At 35.8% G+C, this 16,746-nt stretch overlaps 1 protein-coding gene across 1 annotated transcript in view; it reads right to left on the reverse strand.

Moving 5' to 3' along the window:
* Positions 1 to 29: 29 nt before the first annotated feature.
* TAPT1 (transmembrane anterior posterior transformation 1) overlaps positions 30 to 16,746 on the reverse strand; it is a 44,231-nt gene continuing 27,514 nt past the window's right edge. The window contains exons 8-14 of the mRNA XM_009580740.1: positions 13,100 to 13,180; positions 12,103 to 12,212; positions 10,450 to 10,509; positions 8,982 to 9,050; positions 7,322 to 7,398; positions 3,542 to 3,702; positions 30 to 836 (exon numbers count right to left, since the gene is read on the reverse strand). Of these exons, the coding sequence (XP_009579035.1) occupies positions 607 to 836; positions 3,542 to 3,702; positions 7,322 to 7,398; positions 8,982 to 9,050; positions 10,450 to 10,509; positions 12,103 to 12,212; positions 13,100 to 13,180 (788 nt within the window). The 3' untranslated portion in view covers positions 30 to 606. The remainder of the gene's footprint in view (positions 837 to 3,541; positions 3,703 to 7,321; positions 7,399 to 8,981; positions 9,051 to 10,449; positions 10,510 to 12,102; positions 12,213 to 13,099; positions 13,181 to 16,746) is intronic.

Here is a 16,746-nt window from a genome sequence, read left to right on the forward strand (position 1 = left end):
ATAAAATACTATGCAGTAAGTCTTTCATTTAAAAGCAAAATTTTATTCTGATTACAAGATTTTCAAGATACATCTTGAAAAGATTTTTGTTGACAAGGATAACTATCTTGACTTACTGTTTTATGTACCAATGCTTTATGCGTTTGTTGATATAAGCACAAGTTTTGAATTCTGCTTGCAGATGGTTAATAAAACAGGTAACTGGAAAGCCAAGCTTCCGGTCAAGTTGTCATACATTTCCAGGAATATCCTTACACTGGAGGAACTTTCATGAAAAGTAGTATCTTCTGGAAGCATGGTTTCATAACGCAGAACAGGATTATGCTTTCTTCCCAGTCTATTTTCCAGAAAAGTGATACTGCAGCTCTGCCACCAGGCTAGAGACTCACGATCCACCACATTTTCCAAGAGGCAAGTTAAAGATCACTTACTTGACCTGACCAGATACCAAGCCAAGTTACTTGTAGAAAGAAATTAATATTTTTTGCCATTAATAATTTAAGTTTTTAAATAAATATTTATGTGCCTTTTTTGGCAACTGTCCATTCTGGTAGCATCTGCTGTCCCAACAGCTCAGTATCCTTAGCACATTGATTAAAAAAAATCTTAGTCAATTCTGTTTCCACAAATAGTAAACCTGTCTATCTCCAACAAGTCTTTCTTTGAAGACCTGTGTTTTAATTCTGAACTGTCTTGGCTTATATCTTTTTCTTCTCCATCAGGAGTTGTCAGAAATTGATCAGAATTGCTTGTAACAAGTAAAGAGGGCGTATTCTCCTTCTGATGCACAGGTTGATTGGTAACTGACGCAGATCCATTTTCATCTGTGGAAATTCCTGTTGGAACATAAAACAATTACAAAGATAATCATGAATTTAACACAGACATGCTGATGCATCTATAACAACCAGATTAATCCAAAGGTGTCCTGAAAAAGTGTGCTGCATCAGATCAGCAGAAGCAACAGAAGAATGCTTTGTAGAAGCCACTACCTCTTCTTAGTTTTACCATAAGAGATTTCCTTTTCTTATTTGGTAAAAGGTTAGAAAATGAATTCTACATAAGTTTAGATAAGGAGCAAGAGCATAAATAAGCAGCAGATGTTAGGACATACACTGCATTCTTCTGGTTTACATACTCATTTTTGTTGGCTTAGGCAAAAAGATTTTTGACAGTCATTGTGTGAATCACACAAATATTTTCTACTGAAATGAAGAAAAGGAATCTCTGTAGAGGGAACTAAATGTGCCTAATCCTCTACATATGTACAATAAGCCTGACTTCTCTAGGGATAGCTAATAAATGACTCATGCACTGCTACACACTGTAATAGCACTGGCTCCCAAAGCAGTTCTATTAGAGATGTCTATTTTTATGCCTGCCTCTTAGTTCAGTGCAATTGAACACCGGCTCCATTAACCTAAGAAATTTTTAAGTAATATCCATGTATTGTTTCCACATTTTGTTAAAACATTTAAAGAATTAAAATGTGTAAGGAAGTGACAAGAAATTTTTTTCTTATTTACTATCTCCTCATAAAGACTGAGTTATTGTTTCTAAAGGAATCTGAAAAAATCTGACTAATGTGGAGAGTACTGCAGACCAGCCCAAGGGAATATTATTTCTCAGAATGGCAACACTATCCAAATTACTACAAAAACTTCTTTCTGTATAGCATCTCTTCACAGTATATCATCTACTACTTGAAGGTGCATGGATTACTCTCTATAGTCTTATGCAAGTCAAAGGTACTAAACTTGCATCGAGAAAGGAGACAAGCAATACTAATTGCAGAACTTTGTTACAAAGGTAAGTATTTGCTAACCCAGCAGCTTCCAGAGAAAGATGGTCAGTCTATAAATGATTACCAGTAATTAGAATTTCCATCCTTCAAGAGCAAGTATAAAATGTTATCCTTCAAAATTTTAAACTGTTTCTGTGGACGAGGTGGAAACTGTTAAGAAAATAAATTGACTTACGTTATAAGACGATAGAAAGTAGACCAGATTAATTCCCTCACCCTCATCCTAGTAAGAGATGGGTTGAAAGACTATATTGAAAAAAAGCTGGTAAGTGGGGCACAGGGATTAATCAATATTGCAGAGCCCAGCAGTAATAATGCAGACACACAGAAGCCGGGGAAGGTAAAATCATTCTTTCACATAATTGAGGTTTCTAGTAAATAAAGAGCTGTTAAAAGGTATAAAAAACCCTGAAAAACTGTTAAAAGTTGAGCTTTTTCCATCAGCAATGGAAGTTTAGAATATTCTAAATAAAATCAGCAAAAGCTTTTTGATTGCTGCTTTTTAATCAAAATCTTTCCATTTGAGGAAATAAGCATCTCTGCTGACCTGGTAGAATTGCTGCTGCTTCAGCTAAAAAGATTTATTTACTGTGAGTAAATTTAAGGCTCAGTCTAAGTAAGTATAGCTTATTAAGTCTCATATCCAAGTGTAGTACTAGAATCTTTTATTAAAAGATTATCATTATGATAGTTGTCTAATGAAATGCAAAAGGCATTTCAGACCAAATCGTATTACATTCTTTCATGATGAAACTAAAGCAACTCTATGAATTTAAGCTACTTAAAAATAAACGTCTGCACCAAGTTTCTGCATGATGTGATTCAACACAGGCGAGATATAGAGATGTATGACTGAAACACTGACAGATTCTTAACTCTGCTATTGCTGGCGAGACACTATGACGACTAATAAGCACCTTACATTTCAAGCTGTTCAAGTCTTTGGCAAGCAACTGCGTGAACACAATAAAAGCCTCACTGTTAAGCTCTCATTGAGCTCTTCACAGAGGAAAATACACAATCTAATTCAGTTGACTGGAACAATGAAGGTTTCTGTTTCCTTCTATAACGTGTCACAGGAATATAATAATGCCCCATCCCAATTATACATTAATCGCTAATGCTGAGGACCCATACGAGAAAACCACACTGCACAGACTTGAAATGAAGTGAGTAGAGACCAGCTGAAATTCCTATTTGGATTTCATAAAACATTTCATTCATGTGTTCTTGAGAATTATAAGTAATTGTATCTATTGCGTGCCATGTTTTACACTAATTTCCATAAGAAATGCATAAATTGCTTCCTTATTAAACTTCAGCACTGCCAGAGATGATATGTAAATATTTACTTATTCATGTAGTGACATGGCAGAGGGCACTGGAGTAGATGATCTTTAAAGGTCCCTTCCAACCCAAACCATTCTGTGATTATGAATTTCAAACAAAAGCGTGCTACTGTTCTGATGCTTCTATCACCTCCACATATCAGGGTGGGATCTTATCAGAGAGATGAGTATTTATAACCAAAAGAAGACGCATAAACTAAAAGCTATAAATTCTATTACATTTAGAGACTTACGTTCACAGCTGTGATATGGTACAATCAAGGTCCAGCAACAGGGTTACAGGGTTACAACAGGGTTACAACAATGTCATACATCTGGTTTAATATTAAATTTAGTCTGAAAGCAATGTTCATTACAGTTGAGAACAAAACAAGGCAGTTCGCCTTACCTTGGGTAGATTTAAACATGCTTTGCTGTTTGCCAGCCGGCTTCCCTGGGGTGGTAGTCAGGACAGGATTGAATAATTTCTCCTCCATTTTTGCCTCCTTTACATACTGACATGATTTCCCCAGCAATACAATACTGTTAAGGACTTTTAGAGATATTAACCTGAAAAAATAAAAGGATTTGTTTACATATTTGCATTAGCATATTAAAAAAATTGGATATTATTCATACTGCAATTACTCATATTAAAATAATTGCATATGGTTACTGCTGTCTTGGAATGATTAGGTAACAAATTAAATCCCTTCAATAGTAAGATCAAAAGGTAATTTCCTTTTCCTAACAATTTGTTTCAGATTCAATCCTTAATTTTTCTTTTTTTTTTTTCAGAAGGCATCTAGAGAAATACATCAAGTTTTATCATAGTTTAACAAAAGACTACAAAGACAGTTAAGCAGCCATTTAATACATCAAATATTTAAACACAAAACTAAAAAGGGCCCTCAACAGCGCAAGTCCAAATTAAATGCACTACTCTTAGAGCTGTAGCCTTAAGTGTGCCCAGCCAAGGATCACTAGTGGACTTTGAACCACAAGAAAGCAAATATCTAGCTTTCACAAATTACAGGCTAATCATAAAAAGTCCTTTTTCACATCACAAAAGACAGTCCATAGAACTCAACAAATCCAAAGAGGCAGCACTGCATTACCATCATAGCACAGTCTACTTCATGGACTTTCTATTATCACTAATTTGCAGCACAAACTTCAGCAAATCATTGAAGTCCCTTTTATATCTGTCTTCTCATTTGAAGAACAGGAAGGTCTCATCTACCATCACGTGCTTTTAAATTTACAACTCAAATGAGCTTTGTAAAATCTAAATTCTATTACTAGTATTACACGACATGCAGACCTATTTCCACTCCAGAGATGAAAGCAGAGGTGAAGCAGGTGAAGGCTCACTACAGAACAAGGAAATAGTGATCTATTCTCTGTAGGATGAATATAAATATTCTCTATGCAAATCAACCTATGTAATGAAAGTGTACCAAATGCAGACTCTGAATTCATTCTCCACTCTCTGAAAATCTGTTTATTATGTACATCACTAACAGACTAAAAAGACGACTTGAAGTGAACATTCACAGATCCATGGAGGGGGTCTGACTGCTTAATCATAAAGTGACCCAAGCACACTTCAGCAACAGCTTCATTCTCTCTCACTGCATTAGTGTAATCAGAACTTGTCAAACAGAAAAACAAAGTACAAGGAATTTCATGCAATACACTTACTTGTAGAAGAAATTTACAGAAATGGAAGAATGAGCAGAGAAGACCACTTTTAGTACTCAAAAGAAACTGACATTTTAGTATCCAAGCAACCACAAAGATTATATAATTTTATACAAGTTGAAAGCCATGATTCTCTACAATTTTATTAGGTTATCGGGACAGATTTTGTTTCTCAGAGTTGAGAAGCTCTCCTCCATTTTTAATAAGTTTTAGAGGTATTTTTCCTACACTTTTTATGTAACATGCTTTTGTTCCGAGAGAGTAAGTGTTTACAGCAAGATTTGACTCTGATTTAATGAGATCAGAAGTTGAAAAGGCCATAAATCAATACTTTACTGTAGCAGTTCCAGCTTTTCATGGAAAATTATGCAAGAGTTTCTAGCAATTCTTCTTTATTATTTTCTGCCAGTCCACCCCAGGCTCAAATTTCTAACAACAATTTAAGTTTACAGTTGTTCAAAATCTTAGAAAAAGAAAACTCAAGCTTCATATGCTGGGTAAGACTCTTTAATAGTATAACTTACAGTATTACAGTTGTTAAATATCAATACAAAACAATGTCCTTCACATTACAGTTTCAATGCTTTGCCCAGTTAACTGTTTCAGATTTTATCACAGTATTTCTCACGTATCTATGCTATACTAATCTGATGAAAAGTTGAAATTTATGTTCAGAACACGAATTACTTGAAAGGTGCAAGAGGTGAGTTAGCTCCAAATCTGAAATCATGGCAGAAGTAAAAATCTGTTCTCACTTTTCAATAAGGACAAAATAAACCAAAATGTATTTACTCTTGTGACCTATGCCTTCAAAGACCAGCATTTAACTCTTCATGTTAATCACATTACTTCTTCCTGTCCTCCATCCTCCAAGCCACAGAGGCAGGGAAAAATCCAGGACTGGGCTGCAGCAGTGGAATGGCAGATGTAGGGAAGTATTACATATATTGGGAAAAAGGAAAAACCACTGAGCAGAATGAAGGTGCTGAGCTTGGTATACCACAGCTTGAATGTGAAGATCAGGGGCTAGTGCTTTCAATTATATAGAGTTGGCTTTAGGGAGAACATGGGCACAGCATGTGGTACACTGGGGAAGAAATCAAAGTATGGTGCAAAGGAATATGGCTAACATTTTAATACTTGGCCTATATGCGATATCTCAAAGTCCTAGTTATCCGACCCTAAAGAGATGTGTCTCTACACTGATGCGGACTAGACACATCAGACCAAGCTCTACTTCTTTTGCAGATCAAGGTCAGATTAGAGATAAGAGTCTACCCATTCATAAAAAGATGTGTAGTAATCCCACTCTTTTCATAAGGTATTGTAAAACAGCAGCCTCCTCTCTTCCAGCATACCTGCTGAAAATTTACTTCCCAAGTCTTGCTGCCTTCAGTTACAAACACAACTTGGTAGGGCATTGGAAGAGAGATTCCCTCAGTACTGTAGGCGGGTTCTCTGTGCTGCAGCAATTTGAATCACGTAATTCTTTATAATCAATTTAGGAGGACTCCAATATCAATCAGTACTGAGAGACAACAACACAGTTCAGTATGCAGCTTTCCTAGTTTACTTCCCAAGTCTTGCTGCCTTCAGTTACAAACACAACTTGGTAGGGCATTGGAAGAGAGATTCCCTCAGTACTGTAGGCGGGTTCTCTGTGCTGCAGCAATTTGAATCACGTAATTCTTTATAATCAATTTAGGAGGACTCCAATATCAATCAGTACTGAGAGACAACAACACAGTTCAGTATGCAGCTTTCCTAGAAACTGGTCATCCCCACATAGTCTACAGCAAGTGCCTCAAGACAGGCAAACTAGACTGGATTTAAAGTACAACTAAACACATCTCAGAAGTACGTATTGACTGGTGAGAAGTTAAGGATAACACAAGTATAAACTGACTTGACAGTGAAGGGATACTTGCAAATCATTGGTTTTGGAAAACAAATTCCCATAGGACATTATATTCGTTAACTAAGATTACTTACTGACCCCACCCTTCCCAAAACAGTGAGCCTTGCATTTACTTTTTTTTCATATAGCAGTTTCCTAACACAAAGAAACCTTGCATTTAGCTACCAGAGAGAAGAATTAATGATCTGCTGAGAGCACTTAAACTGCTTATTTTTGTTGGCATATTGAATATTTTGTTCTTTTCACAGAAAGTTTAATTCCTTAGAATCCAATTTCCCCTTTTATGCAGAGATATGGTGCTTGTTTGTCATAAATTCTTTCAATCATTTTTCCATTAGTTATTTTCATTACTAGTAGTTTTTTATTGAGGGCTATAATGCCCCAACGCAGTTACAGTACTTAGGGACCAATCTGTACTCTCAATTTCAGTTTATGAGCGTTAAGTGTTTCACATGTATGTTCTATTGAATATAAACTATGGTTATACCTAGAAGTATGAACAGAAGCTTTTTTCACATATCTGATCAAGTCATGGTAAATACTTTTCAATCATGTGCATTCACTTACCCACAGTAGAACAGCACAACACAAACATAAGCTAAGACTCCTTGTACTTTTATTGAGCTTGTTACGACTCTGATGAGCTGTTTGAAGGATACAAGTTAAACAGTTAAAACATACAGCACACAATTATTAATAGAATATTTTAACAGACATTTCTTATTTGCTAAATTCAAGTCAAAAGTAGAAACATTTACATTAGTAGAAATTTATTCTAATGTTCCCCTTGGTAGCGCTAACTATTCAAGATTTTGGTTTGAATAAGTTTTATACTAGGACCTAGTTGCAACTTTGCCAAAACTACAGTCTGATAATGTTTCCTTCACTACTGAATTCTGAGTAAAACAACAAGTGAAAAAAACCCTCTCCAAAAGTCAAGGGCTGGAAGCTGAGTTAACAATTTTTGAGGAAAATGTCAAGAGATGCTGATGCAGTAAAACAGAATGAGTTTCGCACTATGCTAACATTTTGAATACAAAATTGCTTTGTGGACTAGGCATATGAATCCCAAGTTTCAGTAACAAATGATCCTGAAATCTCACGTTTTACTTCAGTATTTCATAGTTAGGGTTTCAAGTCAGAAAAACACTTCAGTTTGTTTTAAAATTATTAGTATCCAGGATATCATATCAGAACACAATTAACTTGAAAAAAGTATTTCAATTGAATTCTCACTGGATGTACTTTACTTAGTTATACAAGAAATCATGATTATGATCATAATTGTTTTGGGTTTTGGGGGGGTTTTTTGGAGGGGTGGTGTTTGTTTTTTGTTTGGTTTTTTTGTGTGTGTGTGTGGCCGGGGTTTTGTTTTGGGTTTTGTTTTTGTTTTTTTTTTTTTAATCCTGGATAAAAACTAGGCAAAGCCTGTCAATAGTATTTTTCCCCATCTCTGGGAAAACATTACATTTAAAAGTTAATTCCTATTGATATTCTTCCAGAAAAATTATGAATTACCATCTTTGCTGGCAAAAAAAGGACACATTCCCAGTATTATGATAACTACTGTCTACATGTGTGTATGGCAAAAGTCAGAGCAGCTGTTTACAGAAAACATTCTGCAACAGTTAATTCGGAACAGACAGCATGTGGACACAATTCCAATAATGAAGTGATTCATTTTACAGCAGCATGTCCATGTTAACCAGGTCAACTGTTTCAGAATCATGTATTCTACAACAGCTCAGAAGCTCAGTGCCTCATATAAAAGAAAACTTAGTCATTAAGCATACCATTATAGGGACAACCACGAGGCCTCCTATGAAAAACCTAAGAAAACTAGTACACTATTGCTGACCTTCTGGCAACCAGCTGCTTTGACTATTCTGAATGAATGAACAGGATAATTGCCAAACGGAATAAATGTTTAATAAGCACAGATGTAGTTTAATTCCACTGCTACAATGCAAGTACTTATAAATTCTATAAAATTAATATATATTTAAATTTCTATGAAAGGCTGATAAACAGTAACACATTCGTGAAGGCATAATTAGTATGTGGTATAGGTTATACTGAATGCTAACTCAACCTTGCAGCATCGTTTCAGTTACTTAATGTGATCATTTCATCCTCAAAACATCAGAATGAGCTAGCTATCTCGCAGGCATATATTCTCAAAGTGAGATCTTCCTGACAGAAAACTCATAGGAAAGATACAACTTACTAAAACAGCCAGTGGAAGAGGAATGAAACCCATTCTTCTAGAAACCGAATCGCTATAATCTGTGTATGCCTAGGAAAAAAAGAGGAAGAATAATGAACTATTTATGCAAAGGAATGAGCTTATTTTAGCTTGGCAGACCCTCTAGATAAGAATCAATCTCTGCAAACAAACACTACACTGGTATAAAGTGTACCTATTCACATTTTGAAATTCAAATGCAGATAGCTGTACTCTCAGACAAAAAAAATGTAATACTACCATGACCAGTAAGATTAGCTTCAGTGCTCTAGATCAAGAGCAACTGGCGTGTAATACAAATCACTAAATCAAGAGCAATTAGGACACTGAATCCAAACGCACTATGATATTTCATCTGTACATTATTACTAGCTTAGAGACCTTTTTGTATTAATTTGACTTTGATCCTCAAATACTGTACGGAAAAACCCATAACAGGGATAAAAGAACAATTATCCATCACACTAGCAATTTTAAATCATTCTACAATCATCTATAATTAGCCTCAGGATAATTCTGTTAAAATAATTTTGAAAATATGTTTACATTTGAACTCTCAAAACACAACCACTTTGCATGACAGCTTTCACGCAGTATTGAACATCATGCCAAAGTTAGTGCCTATATGATGCTGCCTCATTTTCCACAGGGAATCCTTAGGAAAAGTAGTGAGTTTTCAGAACTAATAAACCGTTTTTTTAAATTAACAAATTATTAATAATTAATTATTTGTAATTGAAGGTGTCTAACTTCTTTATGCGGTATAACTACTGCATTCCTAGCAATAGCTATCAAAGGTGTCTAAGAAAACTACATAAATTACTGCAATAGAAGTTCATTTAATAGTTAGAGCACTCATCCAGAACACTGACTAATAGTTAAGAGACTTATCCAGGAAAGGTGTGCTGTTTATAGTCTTCCAAAAAACAGTACTAATGAAAAACACAAGCAGTCTGTGTGTTCTGTAAATACCCATGCCACAACAGTAACACACATGGTACAAACATCCCTATGCATCTGTGCATGCCGTCTGTGAAGAAATAATATAAATTCCTAATGAATACTGTATTTTGATCCAACACAGTTAATATAAAGCAAAAAGAACAGTAATTTAAAATTATCTCAAGAACATCTTGTTAAGCTTACTTCCCACATATCTCAAAAATGTCAAAGTTGTTACAACCATCCCCTGACTGTAAGTGTATCTGGAAGAGGCTTCTCAACAACACATTAAATAAAGCCCGAACTGACCCGAACAACTGGATAAAAATAAGAATATAAATCACAAGGAAATATTCCTGTTACCTCTTGTTAAAAAAAGCAGAGTAGAATTTCAGTGCTGTAGGAGTGTAACAGTTCTGTATGTATTTCTTTAAGTATTTGTTCCAATATCCCCCCCATAACAATTATGTTAGTTAATACAAGAAAATGCCTTTATTTTCAGGCTTACATTTTTCTGTCGACTGCTAACAAGGTCAAATGCAAGACTGGCTCTGTATTCACTGTAGACCTGGAAAAAATCCAGCACATTGGATGTGTGATTAATTTGTTATCACACTTTATAAAAGCAACAGTGATATTAATAAAATATTTCTGGAAAAATATTACAAAAACTTATGCACAGGCTGAAGGAGTCAAAGCCAGTTTTTCTGAGGTCTAATTGCACCCTTCAACAGATGAGCCTGTATTTCTGCAATAAAGTAACTTGCGTATGTATACAACAAACAAACAACACTACGCCATGTTTTAGGAATTGAATGAGACTTTATAAAGCATTAACTGAATTTGAGGATTGTCAGAAACACAAAGAGAAATCATGTTTACTTTTTTCCTATAGTTCATAATTTGTTTTAAGCTACATGAAAAGTAGCACCGGGATCAAATTAAACAAACAAGAGAGCTTGCTTATATATCAAGCAAGTGATCCCATGAAAAAGGCAAATTGTATCAGAAGGTGAATGAAGCTTTTCTTTCTCTTTAAAACAATTCTACATATTAAGACAGAACAGCATCTTTTTTAAGGGTAAGTGGCAGGGCAACTTGCAGGTGTTCAAAACTTCTGAAAAAGTCTGACCTAGCAACCATATGTCTTTAGAACTTCATGCAAAAAATACAAAGTTTGTTAAATAAATCTTGCAAAATTATCACTCACTATCTCCATCCTCCAGCTGTTTCAGCACACTGAAGCATGCTACATTTTTTGCTATCATGACTTCATTATTGCTCTTTTCCACACGCTCTATATGAAAGTAGGGCATGCATAAATGCCTCTGGCATAAGGGAGCTTATTAAGTACACCTATTAAACTTGTTTCTACACCGCACAATGTAGTTACTTTAGAGATGCTGAAAAAGAGAGCACTTCCAAGTTCTGATCTCATTTTCTGAAAAGTGGTTTCAATAGTGAAAAAATGCTAACTCATCTGTTCACAAATTTATCAAGTGCATTTGAATTCACACAACATGCAAGACAAATGGCCAATGTATCATGCCACAACACACAAAAAGTAACCTCATCTACTACTTTAAAAGAAGGACTGCATAATACATATGGCCTACGAAATTTCAGGAGTGGGTAACTAACATAACCTACTTCATATTAGTGCTCCAGGGACAGTGGAAAAATATATCTGATTTCAGATTCCACCTTCAACACACATGCAAGAACAGCGATTCAGCAGCCTCACAATATCTGTTTTTCCTAAAGCCTGAATTTTAACCGACAATCCATTCTGTTAGGAAAAGGTACAAGGTCTGTCTAGACTGTAGAACAAGTAACCTTCTGTCAATTTAACTAGTGATCACATCACAAAATGATCTGCCAGTTATGTGAATTGTAGTTATGTCAACTGTTATACAACACTTTCAATAATTTATGGATCTGGAACTACTAATTAGAAGCAGAGGTGTTTGTTCTACATTATAAAGATCCTCAGAAGTATATTGTATCAGGAAATTACCAAGTTTTTCCAAATGATATCCTACATATGAAAATAACAATTTTTACATTTTCTGCACTGGAATCAATTTTAATATTTAAAAAAGTATTAGCAAAATAAATTACAACTTAAAATAGCACTCAGCATTCTGAACAGGATACCTACATCTGCTGTGATGTCATTGAATTTTGTTATAAAGGCATGTTTCACAATATCCACTGCAATTTCTGAAGCAACCACCATGCAAACATCTGGGAATAACACCCAAAGATGATCTGAAGGTTGGAAAGAAACAAGTCAGGCCATTTAATTTGATGCCAGTGTACAAAGCAAAAATTATAACACTTTTGCTCAACAGTGAAAAATCCTCAAGAGTCTGAAAAGTCTGTAACTTTACATCACCACTCAGCATGTAGTGTGCAAGTTCTCGCTTATTCCATTGCCGTTCTAGAAACTTATCAGTACTATACAATCACAACACAATTAGGATCAGGTTTTAAAGCCTTTACTTCGTAAAGCTTTATCTCTACTACGAAGACAACCTTTGCACATTCCAGATAGTAGACATTCAGTATGTATGAGGAATAAACAGAGCACCTGCGGTTTTAGATGCTTAAGGTAAAATTTAGGTAGATTGGTAACATTCAAGCAAAATACATCACACAGATCGGGGCTCAAAATTATTAAACCTAAGTTTTAATAAAATAAAACCAAAATTTTACTCAATATTTATTCAACATGGTACTAAAATCCTAAGTATAATCAATATTAAATTATGAATGGAAATTTTTACATAATCTTCTATAAAATTTCAATCTCACTAGCCTCACAAAGTAAAATTCTCTAGGGGATCCTTCCTCCTCAATGTACTCAAAGGAAAGGGGAGGACTGGGAAGAAATCATGCAAGACACTACTTGAAACATAACTATGGACATTTGTAGCGTAACAGCATATACTTCTAGCAGAAAGGATAGAGTCACTCTTACAAGAAAGCGAGAAATAGAAAAATGAGAATCTAAAGTATTTGACAAATTTAAGATTCCTTAATTAAATGTCCTGGTTACCCTTATCTTTCAGATTGAGGAAAGAAGCAAGAGATGGAGTTGTTGATAGCACAGGAATTTGTCATTTTGTATTTAATTTTTCTACTAGTTTACTTACCTGGATTCCATGAGAACTGTTCCATATTTCTTAGACATACAATTAGTAGCAGCACGTAATTGGTGAACCTCTCCTTTATATCTAGTTAAAAAAAAAAGCTGTCAACTCCGAAGAAACATTTATTTGCATACATAGAACCTCAGAATGAGTAGATACCTATCTTTTATTAAGTCTTGGATTAGACAATCTTTTCCAAATTATTTGATCGGATTTGAGGGGAGGGGATGCTAGGAACCTCTCGTGCTCACCACGGACAGGATCTCTGCAGTGCTGTGGCCTCACTGGAGGTCCGTCCGATACTGCATCAACTCAAGAGTTCCCAGCATCAGAAGGGACTTCAGTTGTGACTTGCTATCACTTTTTCTAACACGTTAATAAAATAGTCATCTTTCTTGATAAAGTTTGTCCATTTCTTGCGGGATTCAAAAAGAACCAGCACCTCCTGGTGCAAAAATGGAGACAACACACCTGTCTGTCATTTCAAGTTATTAGCAAGGCAAATTTCATTTTCTACAGATCACGGATATCCAAATTGCTATTTGGTCCAGCAGTAGGGGAAAAAAAAGTGTTTAAAGACAATTATTACACCTTATTACAACTAGTGGCATTTTACTAGTCTTTCATATTGCCACCTTAAAAAGGAACAGCAGGATATACCTGCTCAGTTATCAAAACCGTAAGAACTATAACACAAACACTCTCCGACTTGAGACGCAGTCCTATGACTTGCCTTTCCAGACTAGGCAAGGTCTTTTTTTCTACTTTGGTGCTGTATCTCCAGAAACGACCCATACAGCTTGCTTCAGGAAGCATCACATTTTTTAACATATTAAAAAACCTCCCTGAAATTGTATTATTGAAAAATGGGGTAAAACCTAAAACGGAATGTCACCACAAATTAGCAAGTCCAAAGAAGTCTTTTTAGAAGACAGAACTATTACGAAAATCTGTGAAGATACTGTTATCACTTGTTACGCTCGTTAATAACTGTGACAGTAACTTCTTTGTGGGCAAGTCATCTCCAAATCCAAAGGGCTCATTTCCTTAAGCACCTCAAATATTCTGTGGGGTTCTACCTACTGGTTTTAGGACACAAGAAATAGAAATGTTCAGAAGAACACACAAATATCGAGCTGGCCAAAAAAATACTTCGCTTTGACTTTGTGGCAGCAGCTTTCATCATCTCAGACTACAGACCAATGACAACGTTCATGCTGCTGTTACTATATTCTAGTATAACAATATCCCTCATTTTAAAAAAGAAGTTTCAAAATACCGGCAAGCCTGAAGGAAAGGAGCAAAAAGACAAGACCAACTCCTCCAGGAGAGGGGAACGAAAAGCACACAGAATTCAAGAAGAACGAGATTGCATGCACACAGGTAAAAAGGCACGTTTTGGGGTACATAAACTCATCTCTCAGTATGGGCTGGGGAAGGGTCAGAGGAAGTACAAGTTTCCTCTGGCAAGGAAACTTGTGGCATATGTATGGGGGAAGAAACAAGAAAGTCCTTCAGTAAAATAAATTTAAATACCAGAAAAACCACGACATAGGTGAAGTCCTAACCCCAACTTCTTGGTTTCCTGCCAATAACACTCCAAGAAGTCAAGTATGTTCTTCTATGCTTCTGAATTCACCAAATACTGCCCAAATTACCAGAACACAGTATTTTCTGATAAATCTAGTTATGAGATATCATTTGGCACTGTCACCAATGGATTAATATGCAGTTTAGCATTCCTTGATCTATATTCTCTATCACACCCATCAGCAACTTGAAAGTAATCACTGAGTTTTCAGACTTTTGTCCAAAATCTCAAAAAGTTTTCATCTTATATTTCCCACATTGCATACTTCCACACTGCCATTACACATCATTGATCAGCAATGCATAAGACAACACACAGATCCTGACTTCAGTGCTTCATATCCCAGGGAGGCTGAACAGATAGAAGTTCTCAAGTGGGAAGTAAGGACCTTAATTCAGGCCTAAACATTAAAGCATGTCTCAAGCCAATCCTGCAGACATTTATTACCTGCTCAGTATATGTTAGCTCACCAGTTGACAGGATTGAATTGAGAAGGGACATCTTTGGCCTTAAATTTCCTCTTATGCTGTAATAATAAACATTTTCCCCCCACTAATTTCTGAGACTGGGTCACAGGCTGACACGTATTTTTCCCCCTCTGCTTATTTTTCCTGTTCTCACTGGCCTCCCTTCTAATCTGTTATCTCTGCTGCCACAGCTGTTCAAGGCTGCTCAGAGAGAGAGGAATGAGTGCGGCTACTCTCTTCATCCTCATCCCTCTCAGCAACCGATTGTCAGAGACGCAAGCAAGGGAGAAAGGGCATTTTACAGCAGCTTCAACAGTAAACCCAAACGATTCAGAAATTCATTTCATTTCTCACCCTCGTGGACAAGGACAAAAAAGGCTTCAGGATATCCAAAACAACTAATGGTAATCAGTCCTAAATACCAATTAAAATTTCAGAATACAAAATATGCACCAATAATGTTTCATCATTTATTATGAACTTATTTGATGTTGTATATGTACATGTTTGGGTTTTTTTAAACAGGTAAGGAGAATTTCCTGTACCATGTATTGCCACTTTTTAGATGATGTGGTGAACTATAGAACAAGTGAGGCTACATCCCTAGATTCATATTTATGGACATCATGCTCTTAAAGAACAACAAAGGGAAAGTAAATTAGTGTATCTGTGAATCTGGGGAAACAGTGACAAGCCACCAGTGCTAGTGTTCAGTTATAGAGAGCGCAGGTACTGGCAAAAGGAAATGTCTCTATTCTGCCTTAGCATGGTGAAGAGTAAAGTGGGAAGGAAAAGGGATCTCTGTTCTTCGTTCTCCATCATGACAATCCTTAGTAACATTGATATAAGCCATTTCAACTCAGTTTCGAACATATCCCACGAAGTGCTGGTGATAAGCATATCACAAACTGTTTTTCAGTTAGAATACAGTATAGGTTTAATAATCCTTTCCATTATAAGATCGGGTTAAATGACAGCCAAAACAACTGGCTGAAGACATTTTAAACAGTCTTCAGCTATCTCCACAAGCACATGATTAAGAAGTTTACTTTCTTACTGTTTATGCTCCTAAGTGTTGAAGAACTGACATCTACCACTAATTGATATATACTTATCCCCCTGACTGGTCTGTTGCCAGCACATACCATGCACAGACTGCACTCTAACACCGTGCTTAAACTCTGCTCTTAATAGGGCTGGCCCTGAAGCCTGGCCACACATTATACTATATACTCCCCATATACACACTCTTTAGACTATTTTGAAAGATGACACTGAATTTGCTTGTGCTTCCATGCATCCACTGGTGATGCAAATTACTACATATGATTAAATCTTTTCAGTTTCCTTCAAAATATGTATTTGAGTATATTGAAAAGGGAAAGGAAGAATCAGACATTCCAAGACTTAGTACATCAGAATTTAGTGGTCATGTGTCAAAATCTAACCACAATATACCTTTTTCCATGAAGATAAGTCATGTGTGCCTATTAGGGTTGTCACATGAATAGAGGTGGTAAATATTTATTTCAAAGCCAGTAGTGTGCATACTGCCATAAATGCAATAGGAGAAAAAGGCAAGATGTACTTTT

This window comes from Fulmarus glacialis, unplaced genomic scaffold (assembly GCF_000690835.1).
Source record: "Fulmarus glacialis isolate BGI_N327 unplaced genomic scaffold, ASM69083v1 scaffold24166, whole genome shotgun sequence".
NCBI lineage: Eukaryota > Metazoa > Chordata > Aves > Procellariiformes > Procellariidae > Fulmarus > Fulmarus glacialis.